This window comes from Chanos chanos, chromosome 6 (genome assembly GCF_902362185.1).
Source record: "Chanos chanos chromosome 6, fChaCha1.1, whole genome shotgun sequence".
Classification (NCBI taxonomy): domain Eukaryota; kingdom Metazoa; phylum Chordata; class Actinopteri; order Gonorynchiformes; family Chanidae; genus Chanos; species Chanos chanos.
This window is the reverse complement of record NC_044500.1, coordinates 4,480,136-4,498,980: the sequence shown is the minus strand read 5'-3', so window position 1 is coordinate 4,498,980 and position 18,845 is coordinate 4,480,136. Positions and strand designations below refer to the sequence as shown.

The window sequence follows — 18,845 nt, the reverse complement described above, 5'->3', positions numbered from 1 at the left end:
ACACACACACACATGCACGCACACACACACACACACACATAAGCAAGCATGCCCACACTGCACACACATCATATTACATCTTTCCCTCACAAACACACACACACAGACACATTGAAACAGAGAGGGAATTTATTTTTTAAAAAAATGCACAGAGAGTCGCAGGATGGGTATTTTAATGATTTTATCGATTCGTAAGCGCCAAACCGTCACCAGCGATGAGACAAAAACACACGACGATGACCAACATCGACAGAAATCATATATCATGGCAGGAGGACAGCAACTTCGACAGGTGTAAGTGAACCAGGCAGTTTTGATTGGCACGCAGAGTGTCCTCTCACTGTGCAGCTTTAGAGGAGGGGACTGTGTCCCTTCCCTGTTTCTGATTGGCCGGAAAGCATCACGTCAGTAACAATGTCACAGCTTTAAAACACAATGATTTTATTTCTTTGAACGGAGTCTAGATCATCATCCATGGTGAGTAAGACCTGAGGAAAGGAGAAAATCAGACACATGAGGTGTTAATGGAACTAAGAACACAGGGAACATTCCATTACTCACTTATATTCACCTTATACAAACCTCACATCTACTCAGTGCAAAAGTGACTTGGACAGAGAGGTTAGACTGAGGAGTCTACTGGAGAGCACTAAGTGCTTTGAGAGGAGAGCTACAGTCTGGCTCTGTTTAGTTTAGGAGAACCAGGAGGTTTGTTTAGGGATGAAATTGTGTGTTACTGTTGAAAACAGGGTGGAGTCAGGACTTGGGTCTTGTTTGTGGGTTGTTGTTGTTTGTTGTTGTTGTTGTTGTTGTGTACTCACTAAGAAAGAGCCGAACATGGCGATGGAGGAGAGGAAATGCCAGATGTCGTGGTCGTCGAAGAAAGAGAGAAGGATGCATTCTCGATTGTGCTCCCGAGACTCTGCCGGAGTTTTCTACACAAAACACAAAACCATGCAGCCTGTGTGAGTGTATGGGATTATATTACATCTTCTGACTACACAAAACACAAAACCATGCAGCCTGTGTGAGTGTACAGGATTATATTACATCTTCTGACTACACAAAACACAAAACCATGCAGCCTGTGTGAGCGTACAGGATTATATTACATCTTCTGGGAGGTATTCCAGAAAGCGGGTTTAATGAACAAGTGGTAAACCTCCTAATAGAGGAGCCCTATAGCTTTGTTTTGCCAGGGGAATGAAGCCATAGGGCTCATCTATTAGGAGGTTTACTACTTGTTCTGAGCTAACTAACTCTGAGCTTTCACTAAACCTGCTTTCTGGAATAACCCCCCTGAAGATAAAAGACAGGCCAGATCAAGAGCTGGTGATAGTGTGGATGTGTCCATGTGAGAGATTTCTGAATGTGAGTTTATGTCAGCGTTTAATGTGTGTACATAATGCTTTTGTGTGAAGGCCTCATGAGTTAGTCGGCGAGTGTGAGTGTGTGTGTGTGTGTGTTTGTGTGTGTGTGAGTGTGTGTGTGTGTGTGTGTGTGTGTGTGCACGCACTTACCTCCCAGTTGCTGAGACCCTGGAAGAAGAAAACAAGAGCCGAGACCCAGAAGACAGTAGTGAAGAGAATACACACCCAAGCCAGACACTGGATCCTCTCACCGCTTCGCAGCTACACACACACACACACACACACACACACACACATACAGAAGATATAAACACACACACACACACACACACACACACAGGATATAAACACACACATGCTCAGTCTTTCACAAAGTTATCCGTCACAGGTATCATGTTCTTATTGGAGCAACTGAAATAGTTCAAGCCCAGGTTTACAAAGAGCATTTCACACAGAGTTGTACATGCAGCAAGACTGCATTATAACAATAACACCCTCAGCCAATCAGAGACCATCGTTCAGTCATGCAGGAGCTCAAAACAAAACAACAATAACACTAAAAACCTGAGGTCTGTCTATAGGGCTATGACCATTCAGTACAGAAACATCCTGTAGAAAACTGTTAAGTAAAGGTCAAAGGATAAAGGGCATAGGGTAATTTACACTGGGGACATGTCTCCACCACTTTTTGAAAGCCTTTAAGTATAATTTGAATAAAATTACGTTGGTCATTAAGAGAGAGACCCAACATGCTTACTGATCGGTAAATCGAAATCGAAACGCTAACGTCGCTGCTGTGCACTCTTTAATGTATGATGTTTGCCGGCCGCAATCAAAATGAAAAGGTATGTCACCATTACTTGTTTTTAATGTGCCGCAATATGGCTAGGGATATCCATAGATTTAACACAGTCTCAGTATTTGGGAAAACATGAATAGGTGGTGTGCTTGACAGAGATAACTTAGACATGTTGGTTATGTGGCTTTCATAAACTTTTTATTGTTTTACATGACAGTGACTTTCAAAACACTAGAATAAAAGACGCAAATGTGTCCACCTTACCATGACGTATTATGTCAGCCATGTCAGTAGTTTTAACGTTAGAGCATCGTAACACACATAAAAAGCGCAAGCAGCTTTTAGAGGCGATCCTTAAAGGGATGCCGTTTACATCTATCGGCAGTGTATGGCCCAATGAGAAAAAGTGTGAACATGTCAAAGCCGTTGTGGTCCCCAGCACTTTTCAAGACAAACTGACGCCCATGATAAAGAGAATGAAACAATAAAGGGGTGAATGGTATTGTGATGTGTTTTTGCTGGTTTACCTTCATGATGATGTAGAAGGCGAAATAGAGCAGGAGATTACAGATGGCAATGACCAGGAGGTAGGAGGCAAAATCGCTCGGCTTCTTAACGAGTCCAATCACAACCCTGAACACACGCACAGAGGTCACAAATCGCACAAATAACTTCAAACAGACACACTAAACAAACACATGAATGCAGCTAAGCTGTGGCAGGCTCAACACGGTCTGAAATCAAACTGTGATGTAGAGGACCAAGAGACACAAAACCACACATGCACATATAGACAATTGGAATAGTTTTGAGGGCAAAGCTGGCCTTTTAGGGCGGGATGGTGTCCATCCCACTCGGGAAGGTGCTGCTCTCATTTCTTGTAACATAGCACATAATCTCAGAACAGTTAATCTGTGACAATCCAGAGCCAAGGCTAGGGAGCAGACAAGCAGACAAAACCGACCGTCTGCCAGCTGCACAAAGTCGTCACCCAGGTTAAGCTATATTGAGACTGTGTCTGTTCCACGACCTATACGGAAATGTAGAAACACTCAGAGAATTTGTTCTAGTAACCTAATTAACATAGATTTAACTGAATATACTGAATGTACCGCCAGCACCTTCGATCTAAAGCTAGGACTGTTAAATATTAGATCTCTTACACCTGAGCGCTTATTGTCAATGAAATTATTACTGATCAGGAGTTTAATGTACTGTGTTTAACGGAAACGTGGATGTTCTGCCCTCTGATTTAAGTTGCTGAAGGAAGTTTGTATGTTGCCAATGATGATTGGTTATAGTTCATGCAGTGGCTGTTCAAATAGACACACATTACATTGAATCCACGAATGACTTTTATTTTGACACGTTGTAAGAGACTTGCTGTGAACTGTGAGAGAGGGAAGCGCTTTGTTGCTATGGAGCATAGATGTGTACGTGTGTAGGCTTCCCCTGTGTTTTTTAACTTTCTTAATACCCTCGAAAGCAATGTCTGTAAGTTTTTGGTTGTGTTGTACTTCATTTAACAAGCATAAGTAACTTCGATTTTCTTCTATATGCACTGTTATTTACATGGTGTGCAAATCTATAGTAATCGATTCAGTTGTTGCAGCGATGCTAATTTACGATAACTTTGTATACTAATGTATGACCACGTTAATGTACCATTCGCTTGTGATTCTGTTTATTAGTCAGTTGTGTCATACGGTACCTAGTTAAGAGACGTTCTAAGTCTTTTCTGTTTTTATTTATCGCAGTTTCACTTGTAAACTTTCACCTGCCGCACCTGAAGAACTTTAATAACGGAGCAAGGCGTTCACTTCCTGGCTCGTGAAACCCGAGTTTGGCTGGCTGTTTAATCTACGTTGACATACAAGTCGTATAAAACACGTAGCGAGAACAGTACAGTGGATCAAACCAAATGAGTATGTCGCATTAAATGAAGCTAGTCCTCCCGGATACACCAGCCTCGTCTAACTAGCAGAGGAGGAGGCGTTTCAGTTATTTATAGTGATTACCTAGGCATCATACAAAAACCTCTACATAAATTCAATGCGTTTGAAGTCCTTTATACAAACATAACGTATGTAGCCACAAAAAATAAGTCTGCCCAGTCTATCACACTAATTATTATTTATAGAGCCCCCGGGCCGTACTCTGAATTCCTCTGTGAATTTGCAGATTTCACCTCAAACCTCGTTATTTCTTTAGACAAAGCTCTAATTGTCGGAGACTTTAACATTCGTTTTGATAACCCACAGGATCCTCTGAGAACAGCGTTCATGTCCATTCTAGATTCAGTAGGGATTAATCAGACAGTCATAGGGCCCACTCATAATGGTGGCCACACCCTCGATTTTATACTAACTCTCGGATTACATGTAGAAAGTATAGTCACATTTCCACAATCTGAAGCTATCTCAGATCATTATCTTATCTCATTCAAAATGTTTCTTAGTAATAATATATGCACCTCGCCACGCTATCGTAATAAACGTACGTTTACGCCAGCTACTACGCCGAACTTTATCAATAATCTCCCAGAGTCATCAACTTTGATTGGATCACTGTCACACCCCACAGAACTTGATCAGGCAACTGAATCTTTAGAGTCAACATTCTGCAACACCTTAGATAATGTGGCCCCACTTAAAAGGAAAATAATCAGAGAGAAAAAACTAGCTCCCTGGTATAATGAGCACACACGCACCTTAAAACTTACCACTCGAAAAATTAGAACGTAAATGGCTCCAAACTAAATTGGTAGTATTCCAGTTAGCACGGAAGGAGAGCCTCCTGGGCTATAGAAAAGCTCTTAGTGCCGCTAGATCAATGTATCTTTCCACCCTAATAGAAGGCGACAAAAATAATCCTAGATTTTTATTTAATATTGTATCAAAACTAACTGGGAATAAGAGCACCTCAGAAACAGGCACACCATCAATATACAGTGGTGACGCCTTCATGAATTTCTTCAATTGCAAAACTGAAAATATCAGGCAAACAATTCAGATTATAAATTTTAAACCAGATAATTTGATAACTAACACTGTAGATAACAATATAACTATATCAGATCAGCGATTAGAATGTTTTACTCCCCTTCAAGCGACCGAATTAACCGCAGTAATTTCTTCATCAAAATCACCAACTTGTGTACTAGATCCCTTACCTACACGTTTCCTCAAACAGATACTACCAGTAGTCATCGAACCTCTTCTAAAAATAATCAATTCCTCCCTTAGCACTGGCTACGTACCTAAATCTTTTAAACTAGCAGTTATCAAACCCCTAATTAAAAAACCTGACCTTGACCCCTGTTCATTGTCCAACTACAGGCCAATATCTAACCTCCCCTTTATCTCCAAGATCCTAGAAAAGGCTGTAGCACAGCAGTTATGCTCATACTTACATAAGAATAACATCCATGAAATGTATCAGTCAGGATTTAGGCCTCATCACAGCACAGAGACAGCACTGGTTAAAGTTGCAAATGACCAATTACTGGCCTCTGATCAGAGTTGTGTCTCCTTGCTTATGTTGCTTGACCTCAGTGCAACCTTTGACACCGTCGATCATACCATTCTCCTTGATAGACTAGAAAATGTTGTTGGAGTTAAGGGAACAGCCCTCTTATGGCTTAGGTCCTACTTGACTGATCGTTATCAGTTTGTTGATGTAAATGGTGACTTCTCTGCACATACTGAGGTAAAGTTTGGAGTCCCGCAAGGTTCTGTTTTAGGCCCACTGTTTTTTTCTTTATATATGCTACCTCTAGGTAATATTATTCGTAAACACAGTATTAGCTTCCACTGCTATGCTGATGACACACAGTTGTATGTTTCAGCGAAGTCAGACGAGAGACACCAACTTAACAAAATTGAGGAATGTCCAAAGGATATTAGGCACTGGATGCTTACTAACTTCCTCTCACTTAACTCTAAAAAGAAAGAAGTACTTGTACTAGGATCATGTGCAGCTAGGAGTAAGCTTTCTGATCACATAGTTACTCTGGATGCCCTTTATCTTTCATCATGTGCAGCAGTGAAAGACCTTGGTGCAATTATTGACTCCAGTCTTTCATTTGAAGCTCATGTAGATAACATTACCAGGATAGCCTTCTTTCATCTTAGAAATATTAATAGGATAAGAAATGCATTGTCATTTCAAGATGCTGAAAAATTGGTTCATGCTTTCATTACCTCTAGGTTAGACTATTGTAATGCCTTACTGTCGAGATGTTCTAATAGATGTATAAATAAGCTACAGTTAGTTCAGAATGCAGCAGCCAGAGTTCTTACTAGAACCAAAAGATATGATCACATCACTCCTATCTTATCCACACTGCACTGGCTCCCAGTCAAATCTCGTATTGATTATAAAATCTTACTATTAACCTATAGAGCACTAAATGGTCTTGCGCCATAGTAGCTGCGTGAACTCCTGGTCTTTTATGATCCACCATGCCTACTTAGATCAAAAGGTGAAGGCTATTTGTTGGTACCTCGAGTTGTGATGGCTACAGCAGGGGGCAGAGCCTTCTCTTACAGAGCCCCACAGTTATGGAACAGCCTCCCAATTAATGTTCGAGACTCAGACACAGTCTCTATGTTTAAGTGAACTGGGATGTTTGGCTGCTGTCGCCCCCCCACTCTAACATGTTCACTCAGGTTTGTTGACAGTGGAGTGGGTGGCCGCCTTGTGTCCCAGAGTGCCATCATGTCCGTATTACCTTCTAGCTCTCCCTTTTAACTATGCTGTAATAGCTAGTCTTGCTGGAGTCCCTGCCTGCACTCGGCACACAATGTATATTTTCCCGTAACCATTATGTGGAAATGAACATCTAACAATGTCTCTCTCTCTCTCTCTCTCTCTCTCTGTCGAGCCACACATGCTACTCGCCACACATGCTACTCCTGAGATACCAATGATCCTGACTTCTCCTGCCCTCTGGGCCGATCCATCCTGGTGTTATCATCTTTCATCCCCCTGTCAGCCTCCTGTCTGCATCGCCATCCCCTTTGTTCATGCTCCAATTTACTTGCAATTGCAACTGCCTGCTGGGTCGGCACCTATTACACACCTGTCTGGCCAAGGAGGGGTCTCCTCTCTCTCTGTGTTCCCTCTCAAGATTTCTCCCATTTTCCCATTTCCCTTTTGGGTTTTTGGGGAGTTTTTTCTTGCCCGCCATGAGGATTAAGTCAGGGGGTGCTGTCCTGTTTTGATTTTGACTGTTGTGGCCTGTAAACCCCTTTGAGACTGCAAACAGTGATATTGGGCTCTAAATCAGCTTGAAACTTGAAACATACGAGCAGTTTTCATCCAGTAGCCAGAGTCAGTCTCTCCTCTGTATTCCACCCTCTTCAACCCACCACTGCATTTCTCAGGTCTGTGAGTTTTGGGGTTGTGAACGAGTAGATAGATAAACTCAGCGGATGGGGACTAGACAGATGATGCTCTTAGGGAGCAGGGACTTGTGTGTACAGAACACGACTGTAGCCCTGTCCTGGGAACAGCCCAGGCTGATGGACACTAAGACTGTAGTGGATCAGTGCAGCTTTAACACTGATGAGACATAAGGTACAGAGTCACTTCAGCATCAGTCTGAGACAGAGTGATCCCAGAAAAAGAGACAGAGAGAGTGTGTGTGTGTGTGTGTGTGTGTGTGTGTGTGTGTGTGAGAGAGAGAGAGAGAGAGAGAGAGAGAGAGAATAACTGAACACTTACAGGATAAAGTTGATAATATTGCCAAACACCAGCAGAAGCACCCGATCCTTTCAGAAAAACACAGGCATGTTAATCCCACAGCATCAGCTTAGAGTGTCTGTGTGTGTGTGTGTGTGTGAGACAAAGAGAGAGAGCAAGAGGGTTTATTTACCATGTATATGGGTCTACTACACTGGCCGTGTTCACAGCGCATCCTGCTCAAGATTCCAGAGTCTGAAACACACACACACACACACACACACACACACACACACACATATACACGCACACACACATACACACACACACACAACATTAGCAGACAGTGACAGTAGCTGAATGTTCTCAGCCTTAAACCAGGGGATCTAAAAAACATTGATTATAAACACTGAAAATCCATGTATGTGTTTGCAGTGAATACAACAGACAGAGACCCTGTTCCTCATTTACGAAATGAACGCACGACAGAAAACTGGGCGAACGGTCATTTCCACGCAAAGCTCAGCTTTATCAATGTGGATGTGAGCTGTGGCTATGACCAAATCTCACGTCAAGTCTCAACTCCTGTACGAAAGTTTTGTCAGTGTGGACTTGCGATGCAGCATGTTAAATCTCCCTGAGTCGGAGAATTGTTATTAGACCATATATTCTTATTTACGGAAACCCTAGGATGCTATCAGTTCACATTTTAATTTTGATTCCGTTGATAACGTGTTATTTTTAAATTTGTTTTCGAGTTATTTATGTCTTTATCAAAAGATAACGAAACTTTGTTTTCCCGTGATAATGACAGAGGTTTAACACTTTTGCTTAACACCAGAGAATCAACTCTGAGAATATTGCTGATTGGCGAGATACGAACGTGTCATGAATCAATCCACATGAAGATGAACCCTGTCCTAAGATGATTTCTGCGCTTGGATCTGCGCTGGTTTCTACGTTAGGCTGATAAATGAGGGCCTCTGTGTGTGTGCGCGCGTGTGTGTGTGTCTTACCCAGATTCCAGCAGCTCAGATTGTAAATTTGAATGCTGATTAATATAGTGGCCAGAATATATAAGACAGAGAAGACAATCCAGAACGCTGTATTCCCCCTCCCAAAGACCTGACAACACAGAGAGAGAGAGAGAGAGAGAGAGAGAGATGGAGAGGAGAAATGGGGAGGAGAAGTGAAGAAGAGAGGAGAAGTGAAATATTTCTCTGTTTTCACAACCAAAAGACCTACTCCCTTTCATATGTAGGGTCTGCTGTGTGTGTGTGCAAGAGTGTGTGTACATACCACTCCCAGCACAGAGAGGATGATGACAGCGATCGGCCAGACATAGGCAGTGTATGCACTGAAAGTGATGTCTGGATGTCTCTTCTGATACAGCTTCAGCATACACAGACCAGCTATCATATACATGAATGTCGTGTCTGAGAGAGAGAGGTAGAGAGAGAGACAGACAGAGAGACAGACAAAGAGAACAGCAAGTGTGAAAGGGGCTTTTGGCCAGAATTGCCAGAGAGGTCAGTCCAGCAGTGTTGTGGGTCTTGTGTGTGAGTGGAGCTCCAGTCTTACCAAACTGGTAGTTAGTGTGGTTGGGACAGACATGGTAACAGGCACTCAACACGCCCTCCATCATCAGAGCTGTTCCCATGGCATAAAACAGGCCAAAGTGTTTAGGGATACCACACTCCTGACACCGAAAGACATGGAGGGAGAGAGAGAGAGAGAGAGAGAGAGAGATACAGTGTGTTTAAGGAATGAATGACCGAATTAATGAATCCATGCAGGGGTCATCACACATGATAGTGTTCTCCTACTAAGTTTTGTTTGCAGTATCTGTATTGGTTATATTGTCTTTTTTACTATTTTATTTTATTTATAGATACATACAAACACAACACAAAACATAGAACAAAACATCACATCGATCCTACCTCAGGACCACTGTGTTACAGTTCAGTCATAATAATAATAATAATAATAATAATGTATAGCAGATGAGTAGTGGCAATAGATCACATTGAAGAAGGAGGGGGGGGGGGGTGTCAGTTTGTTGAAGGGTTGAGAGGTAGAAGGACTGTGTCATGTTATTCTTCATTCTGTGTTTTAGCACCTCCTACCAGCCATTTCTTAGAGCAGTGAGGAAAGCTGCCTTAAGTGAGGTCACTTTAAGAGACGGCCTCTTTCTCATTGGCACAACTCATGCACGTGACTTGTGACATCACACTTTGTTCTGCCATTTTGTCTCCAGCATTTAGTGTAGAGGTCATTTTGCGGTCCTGCTAAATAATCTTTCTTTCTGTTCATGTTAAGCCTCGGAGAAGCTTCGTTTGTAAGTGACATTGTTCATCTACACTATTAAGTTGTACGTGTGTGCGCATTTAGCGATCGCACACACTTCGTGATGCTGTGTAACATAAGCATGGTTAAGGTGACTAGTATGATTTTGTGACATATCTGAATATGACTGATGGGTGTGATATCTCCTAGAGGGCAGAGAAATGGGGACAGTGGAATGCTGTGACCCAGAAATTTAGAGAGTTCAACTATTACAATTTGCCATAAATTTTGGGTTGGTGTGTATTGCCAGAACGAGTGATAATAACAATCTGTTGTGTTGAGGGTACATTGTGGACTGATATCTGTATTGTTGAAGCCCAAGAGGTGCATTCTGTGATGAGTGATGTGTGATCTTTGCAGAACCGTATGCTAGATTAGCTGTCCTTGAGAGTTGTGTGTCATGGAGAAGATGTTGCTACACATTTGTTTCCAGAAGTTGAGATCAGTCTTGATCATTAATAAAGAAATCAATCCAAAGAGCAATGGCAAAAGACAGCAAAGGTACAGTTAGGGGCTTAGGCAAAACAGAAGTCATAAAACAGGCAGAGTAGAGGCACAGAGAGGCAGAAGAACCAAGCAGAGGTAAACAGGGACTAGACAAAACTCACAAGGTGACAACATGCATAGGTCAGTAACAAGCAGGCAAAAAAACATCCAGGCAGAAGTTCCAAAAACACAAGGGAAAAAGTCACAGGTCCAAAAAAACAGCTAGGTCAAAGAGCAGAAATTCAACAAGGCAAACAGCACAGAGAGCAGAGAACTTGGCGAGATCATCTGGCAGAGAGTAAAGATTCAGACAGGGCTTAAATGCTGTGGCTGATGAGGTGAGTGACAGCAGGTGAGCAGCAAGCAGGTAGGCACCAGAGTAAACCATGGACTGGAACACCCTGGAACAGACAAACAAGACAGGACACAAGGGAAACAGGGACTAGGACTTGGAAGCACTGGGCTGGACCAGGACTCTAAGCAGTTAGTATTATCGTTTTACACAATGTGTGACATTGACAATGTACTCTATTGCACATGTAACACTGACAACGTTCTCTATTGCACATTACACAGCACACAATAGTGATACTCTTACTACTACTGCTCTATATTGTGGCATATTCATTATATTCATTATATAGTTACTAGGCATATAACTCCTGCACTATGGCAATAACTTTCTATCTACCTCACTGCTCTCACTTTACTAAAGGCTACTTATTACGCTACTAATTACTGCACAATGTACAGATACAACCTTTATTTTTATCTTTGTTTGATTTTTACTATTCTATTTTCTTATTTATCTAATTATTTTCTACTGTGTTATTCTAGGTCGTGTTTGTTGTGTCCTGACAGTGTTGTTGTGACACTTGAATTTCCCTTGGAATTAATAAAGTATTTCATATTCATATTCGTAAAAGATGGCATCCATTTCAACATTTAAGAAATGTTTCCGTAGATGATGAAATGGATGCTATCTTTTCCAGTAATGGCGGTGGTTGTAAATAATTGTTGGAAAGTTGTATCTGATTGGTGTATCTGTATTGGAAACTAACCCTCTGCAATCAAGGCTACTGGACAGAGAGTCTTTAGATTGTGTGAGATTCTGAAATCAGTCCCTGTGTTTCTGTCTATTTTAACCCTGACCCTGACCCTGACCTTGACCTTGACCCTGACCCTGCTCTCTGACACCCACAGCAGCCAGGCTAAGCCAGCACAGTCTTCAGAGTGTTCACAGCCTTTTCTCCCTTGGACAGCATCAGATACAGAGCAAACTCCAGCTGGTAGTTTCAGTGGGGAGGTGTCTGTGTGTGTGTGTTTGTGTGTGTATGTGTGTGTGGGTGCGTGTTTGCCAGCAGTCCGACTCACCAGAGCGTTGGAATTGTTTCTCATGTGCATGATGTCCCTCGTCAACACGATGACGAGGAAGAGCAGACCCAGCATCACGTAACCAAGGTTACTTAGAATGTTATTAAAGGAACTGAAAAACACAATACAAACTGATTCAGATTCAGAAAAGATGCATTCACACAGCAGTTTTGTTCTCTTTAATTCGCATTCAATACACCAGGACCGATCACAAAGCAGATTCCGCTCAAATACAAACACACACACGCACACACACAAACTCACCTCAGCGGTCCCAGAGGATGGGCACACAGGAAGTTATAGTAACAGATGTCCTGATTTCCTGTCCTGTTAAACACCTGTGGGAAATAAAAATAATCACATTCATTATTATTATTATTGTTATTATTATTATTATTCATTGTCAAAAAAACACACCGTGTGAGCGACAGTGTGTACGGGCATGTGTGTGTGTGTGTGTGTGTGAGAGAGAGAGAGAACAAGACATCAGAACAAATATGAAATGGAATGTTAGGGGTTAACATTTCTTCAGTACAAATTTCTTCTAAAATATAAGACAGAACTATCAGTGTGCACAGGCATGTGGGTGTGTGTGTGTGAGAGTGTGTGTGTGTGAGAGAGAGAGACTGTCCTCAGAGTAAAGGCCTGTGTTTAAACACAGTGTCTATGTCTGTAAGTATAAATGTACATAAGACACATGACACAGTAACACTACAGAGGACGACTGAGCACAAGGATGAACAGTGTTCATGTGCACACAGACAGACACACACAGACAGACACACACACACACAGACAGACAGACAGACACACACACAGACAGACACACACACACACAGACAGACACACACACACACACAGACAGACAGACAGTGGCATGACTACGAATGACTGTCTGTGATAAGACACATGTTGATAATAAGACACAGTGACGGTGTGTTTATTGTCTGTTACCGTCTGATAAGTGATGACGAGCTGTATGACAGGCAGGGCGTAGAAAACAGCAATAATCACAGTATTCCTGCAAACACCAACGTTCATAACTTACACATGGTTTTTAATCCGTTCATTATTCACACACAATTTTAAACATATTTCATTTTATTTTACTGTCATCTGTCTCTCCACTGACCAAGAGTTCTCCATGACTGTGCATACACATGTGATTACAGCAACACCCTGGAGTACCAGAGTAGTGTTTCATGATCGTAAGTCAGGCCCACAAGTTCACACACACACACACACACACACACACACACGGGCCAGTACTCCATAAATACTCACAGGAAATAGATCATATATCTTTTAGTCAGGCTCCTCTGGTCTCTCTTGGCTAAATCTGATACGTAAAGGTACTTCTGTATTGGCAAGACAGAAAGAGAAATGAATGGATGAATACATAGATCAATAAAACAATAGACTGATATATCAGAGACAAAGCTCAAAGAAAGCTAGTATACAAACTATGACCCAAAATGCCTTAAACAGTCTCCGGTTAGACAGACAGGACAGGCATGAGAGAGACCACTGTAAGACAGACAGACAGGTCAGACCTGAGAGAGACCACTGTTAGACAGACAGATAGGACAGGCCTGAGAGAGACAGGTGTTTGACAGACAGCTAAGGCATAAGACAGTTCACTGCTAGGCAGACAGACAGGACAGGATGCCCCATAGCTTTCCTTTGTGCACATGCTGTTCTTATCCTCCTCGGCCGCACTCAGCGACTCCTCTCTGGAGCTCCCCACTGGCTCCAGAGAATGTCCTGACAGACAGACAGACAGACAAAGGGAGAGAGACAGAGAGAAATCCTTTTCATTTTTGTTTCATTCTTGGAAAGCGGAGGATTATTTAAAGTGGTACTGTAATTAAACACAGCTTCACAGATTCAGGTCAAAACAGAAATCAGCGTCTATTTTATTTGTGTGTGTGTCATAAGAGAGTTGGTACTTCACACACACACACTAAAATATTCCATTCTCACCCGGAAGTGAGGCTGGAACAGAGAGAGAAGGCAAAGATTTCACACAAACTAGAAAAAAATGCAACAACATGTCTGTGAAACTAAATATTTAAAGTGTTCAGAATGAATTGCGGTTTATTTGGTAGCATACCACAACGTGACTGATATTAAGTGCATTAGTACTGTGTTCTTAGTTAGAGCTGCACTATTTGATAGATTCCCCTGCTCTTCCTACCTCCAGCTTCCAGTGGGGAGACCTGAGGTTAACCCACCCCCCTCCCCATCCCATACTTCTGAGTGGGAGACTTTCCCAGGCAGTAGCCTGCCTAGCCCACAAACTAGAATCAGGGCGCCCACTCTGACAAGGTTGATTGATCCACATGGTGACATGACGTGACGTGCAAACGAGCGATAAAAACGATCCCGCAAATGTCACCGTTCCAAATTTTTTTGCGCGGGCGCCCCTGGCATCTTGCTACTGCCCATGTCGCCCATGTCGCCCATGTCGCCCATGCCTAAATCCGCCACTGTCTACGTTATACTGTCTATGTTGTCTATGTTATGAATGTCTTTCATCAGATTAGAAAGAGAAATGTTACTAATCAGTTTATTATTCTATAAAATAATCACATCAGCTATGTTTTGATTGGATCTGTTTGTGCCCTCTAATTCTCTGAGGTCATTGGTGGTCAGATTTGGTATAACAAATCTTCTCACAGCTTCTGAATAAATGTATAATTTCCTGTGTTTAAACTATTAGTGCTGCTTACATGGAAAACTGGAGTTCTCTCTTAAGTGACTACTGGATAACGAGCTTTAGTTTTTTATTGAATTAAGTATTTCAAGTTTTACAGAATGAAGCACAGGATGAACATCGAAAATCCGAAATCTGAAACCTTTACTGAGCGCCGACATGACGCCACAAGTGAAAGACTCTTCATCTGACCTCACCTGCCCATGACCTCTGACCTCACCTGCCCATGACCTCTGACCTCACCTGCCCATGTGGAGCTCTGACGCTTTGTTGGTGCCAAGATATCTGGTTATGTTCTTATTCACATGTGCTTGACTGGATCAGGGGAGGGATGGGAGTCAGGATCTGCCGGGTTTTTGGGATTTTTTCGGGTTTTGGAATACGCTCCCCGGTGACCTCAACCAGCATTACAAATGGGAAACAGTACAGTGACTGTACTCACACTTCCAGTATTAGTGCTGCTTTAGTTATTATTATTTAATTATAAGTGTCATCTTTAGTTATTTATTAAATTGGGTATTTCCGGTATTACAGAACTGAATTATTACAAATGAGAAACAGTACAGTGACACACACACACACACACACACATACTTAGAATACAGATGCAAGACTGGGTGTGGTTTCTCTATGAGGGTGGTACACTCTGTTGTGACTGGTTGCTTGGTTACCTGTCTCTGCGGGCGACGTCTCTCCAGGTTTCATAGGCCCCTCCTTCTTCTTCACACAGATGTAGATGACACAGGCAAAGCCACAGCAGATGGGCACAAACAAGAATATACCAAGACAAGTCCACATCCCCATGGCATATGCTGGGAGACAGAGAGAGAGAGAGACAGACAGACAGACAGACAGACAGACAGACAGAGAGAGAGAGGAAGATAATTCATTCTGATGGAGTGTACAAATACGTGTGTTTGTTTGTTTATAAATGTTTGAGCCATGGAACTGAACATTTAATGAACATTTTATCACTGTGCTCTTATTGGTCAGGATGCATTACATGAGTGTTCACTCATTCTGTAAAGGAATTACTGATATGTAGAAATACCAGTAGAAATACCAGTGTTCACACATCACTGGTTTTAATTTAGAATTAGACCCATTTCTAAACCTCAGACAAGTCATGCAACAGTGCAGCTCATGTCTCATCACTGATCTGTTCCCAATTCCTTCTGCCTGACTTCAGATTCCACAGTCCAACTCACAGTCAATGGCAGGAGAGACAACCACCTCCAGAGATTTACTATGATTCCCAGGGTCAAACAGCTGATCTGTGAGAGAGACAGAGACAGAGAGAGAGAGAGAGAGAGAGAGAGAGAGAGAGAGAAATGTAATATTAGGCGCTTTCGCACCGGAGGAACTTTTCCATAGTTCTTAGAACTATTGGAGAAAGTACCCCCTTTTTCGCGTGTTCGCACCGCAGGAACTTAGAACGATCATAGTTCTTAGAACGCCGTTTTGAGGGGCTTTTTTAGCTCCTACTTCAGGGTAGGTACTTTCGCAGCGCAATAGGAACCTTGTGACGTAGGTGTACAGCTATTGGTCCAGACGCAGGTATACGATGATTGCAACCGCCATTTTTAAAGATCCGTGCAAAATATAAAGTCTTAGAGCGTATTACATTTAGTTTTTGATATTCATGTCTTAAAATGTCTGGAATTGTAGGAGGGGAGACATGGTTTTTATGTTTTATTTTACTGGTATTTTATATCCCCCAACAATGACCATTTCTGCAACGTCCAATGTATATTTGTACATTGAAGAGGTAGCGTACACTCCGCTTTGGTAGGTGCTTGTAAAAAAGTGAAGTCTCCGTGTTTGCACTCATACACTGTGAACAGCGTGTGTCCGCTTATGTGGCTGTGATCCGTATTTTAACTTAAAATAAGAATGTGTTTACCCAGCTTACGATTTGAGGGCTGCGGTGGGGAAAAGGGGAAAAAACCCACCATGCTGCGAGAAAGCGTCAGGTACAAGCGCTATGCTAACACCCGAAAAGTACTATGCCCATCGAGTCATTCACTGCTACTGCAGTGGTAAATGCATAAATGCAGGGGGACATTTTTTTTTTTCCATTGGACTGGGTCTATCGCTATACAGTTTTATTTTCGTTAATGAGAAGGCAGTTATATGTTATCTAATGTGCACTCAATATTTCTGTCATTCAAATTCAATAAAACTGGTTAATTGTGTATACTGTAGTCTAGTTTGTCGATTTCTTTTGCCGCAGTAATGGCAATTTTTTCCTTTTGGAGGTATTTAAAAGGTCTTAAAAGTCATTAAATTTCTACTTAAAAATGTGCAGCTATCCATGGTAAGTCGTAAACAACAGTTCTTAGCTGCTATACCGTCGGCTGGCTTACGTCACTTCAGTGTTCCTACTGGCGGTGCGAATGCAAACAGAAAAAATGCCCCAGAACGTAAGTAGTTCTAGGGGAAGCTGCCCAGGGGGTAGTTCCTATCTAATGAGACCGCAGAACTGTTCAGTCCGAAAGCGCCTATTGTTTAGACACTTTTCTGCACCGTTGCGAGTAAGCTGGTGTTTGTCTCTGCTGCTCTGACCTGGTACCAGAGGGTATAACTTCAGAGGTCCCCCACACGCCTCATCTTCCATCTTCACCACCACAACCACATAGAAACTGTTGCTAGGGAAGTCTTTTTTCTGCATGAATGGAGAGAAAAAAAAGTTAGCGAGTGAACCTTAGTGTTCTCCAGTCCTCAGCCAAGTCAGTCCACAGGCTTATACAGTACACATGCTAATGAGCATTTTCTGCATGTGTTTGTCTGTGTAAACAAAATGTCTGGTGCAAGTGGTCCAGGCTGTGTGTGTGTGTGTGTGTGTGTGTGTGTGTGTGTGTGTGTGTGTGTGTGTGTGTGTGTGTATTACCTGCACCGTGATGGCTGCTGTTGTAGTCATGGTCTGGTACATCCCAATGAAAGCTACATTATTGTCAAGATCATACACTGGACACTGGTGAGAGAGGGGGAGAGAAAGTGAGAGAGAGGGTTCAGTAGGGCTTCTCTGTTAAACACATCTTGATTTTTCTAAAGACATGTTTTTTATCTCTGTTGTCACTTTTTGTGGTGGACATTCCTGTACATCTTTACTGTACTGCTCTGTGATACCACTCATAGCCTCTTCTGCTTTCATCTCAGTCAAGACATAACCACAGAAATGAAGGAGAGGTGTGGTCTGAGTGTGTGAGGGAGTGTGTGAGGGTGTAGTGTGAGTGTGGGAGTGTTAGCCAAATTTTTGAATAGAATTAGAGGACCATTGGGAGTCTACACTAGGAGCAGAGTGAATTGTAATGATGTCAGTGTTTTATTACAGTAAGATCATCTGAACAGAGTGTCTATTCAGTTCAGGCTGGTAATTAATGTCTTTATGTGAAACTTTTCCATAGTCAAACTTGTAACTGACAGGAGAAAAAAAACTCTGTTTCAGAGTGTTTGGCATTTGGCATGAGTGTATTAGTGCGGTGTGAGTGAGAGAGTGTGTAGTGTGAGCGTGTAGTGTGAATGTGAAGTGTGAGTGAGAGAGTGTGTATGAGTGTGTAGTATGAGTGTGTAGTGTGAGTGAGGGAGTGTGTAGTGTGAGCGTGTAGTGTGAATGTGTAGTGTGAGTGAGAGAGTGTAGTGTGTATGAGTGTGTAGTGTGAGGTGTGAGTGAGAGTGTGTGTAGTGTGTGTGTGTACTGTGTTTGTGTGCAGTGTGTGTGTGCAGTGTGTGTAGTGTGTGTGTGTAGTGTGAGTGTGTGTGTGTAGTGTGTGTGTGTGTGTGTAGTGTGTCGTGTGAGTGAGAGAGTGTGTAGTGTGAGTGAGAGAGTGTGTAGTGTGAGTGTGTAGTATGAGTGTGTAGTGTGTAGTATGAGTGTGTAGTGTGAGTGAGAGAGTGTGTAGTGTGAGTGTGTAGTGTGAACGTGTAGTGTGTGTGTAGTGTGTCGTGTGAGTGAGAGAGTGTGTAGTGTGTAGTGTGAGTGAGAGAGTGTGTAGTGTGTGTGAGTGTGTAGTGTGTAGTGTGAGTGAGAGAGTGTGTAGTGTGAGTGAGAGAGTGTGTAGTGTGT

The 18,845-nt window shown here is 42.4% G+C and overlaps 1 protein-coding gene across 1 annotated transcript in view; it reads right to left on the bottom strand.

Moving 5' to 3' along the window:
* Positions 1 to 425: 425 nt before the first annotated feature.
* Positions 426 to 18,845, bottom strand: part of LOC115814053 (SID1 transmembrane family member 2-like) — a 30,290-nt gene continuing 11,870 nt past the window's right edge. Inside the window, exons 7-24 of the mRNA XM_030776774.1 lie at positions 17,670 to 17,753; positions 17,345 to 17,444; positions 15,976 to 16,053; positions 15,451 to 15,591; positions 13,721 to 13,827; positions 13,348 to 13,421; positions 13,018 to 13,084; positions 12,328 to 12,401; positions 12,064 to 12,175; positions 9,436 to 9,553; positions 9,154 to 9,290; positions 8,871 to 8,979; positions 8,048 to 8,109; positions 7,897 to 7,943; positions 2,697 to 2,802; positions 1,521 to 1,631; positions 822 to 935; positions 426 to 488 (exon numbers count right to left, since the gene is read on the bottom strand). Of these exons, the coding sequence (XP_030632634.1) occupies positions 426 to 488; positions 822 to 935; positions 1,521 to 1,631; positions 2,697 to 2,802; positions 7,897 to 7,943; positions 8,048 to 8,109; positions 8,871 to 8,979; positions 9,154 to 9,290; positions 9,436 to 9,553; positions 12,064 to 12,175; positions 12,328 to 12,401; positions 13,018 to 13,084; positions 13,348 to 13,421; positions 13,721 to 13,827; positions 15,451 to 15,591; positions 15,976 to 16,053; positions 17,345 to 17,444; positions 17,670 to 17,753 (1,704 nt within the window). The remainder of the gene's footprint in view (positions 489 to 821; positions 936 to 1,520; positions 1,632 to 2,696; positions 2,803 to 7,896; positions 7,944 to 8,047; positions 8,110 to 8,870; positions 8,980 to 9,153; positions 9,291 to 9,435; positions 9,554 to 12,063; positions 12,176 to 12,327; positions 12,402 to 13,017; positions 13,085 to 13,347; positions 13,422 to 13,720; positions 13,828 to 15,450; positions 15,592 to 15,975; positions 16,054 to 17,344; positions 17,445 to 17,669; positions 17,754 to 18,845) is intronic.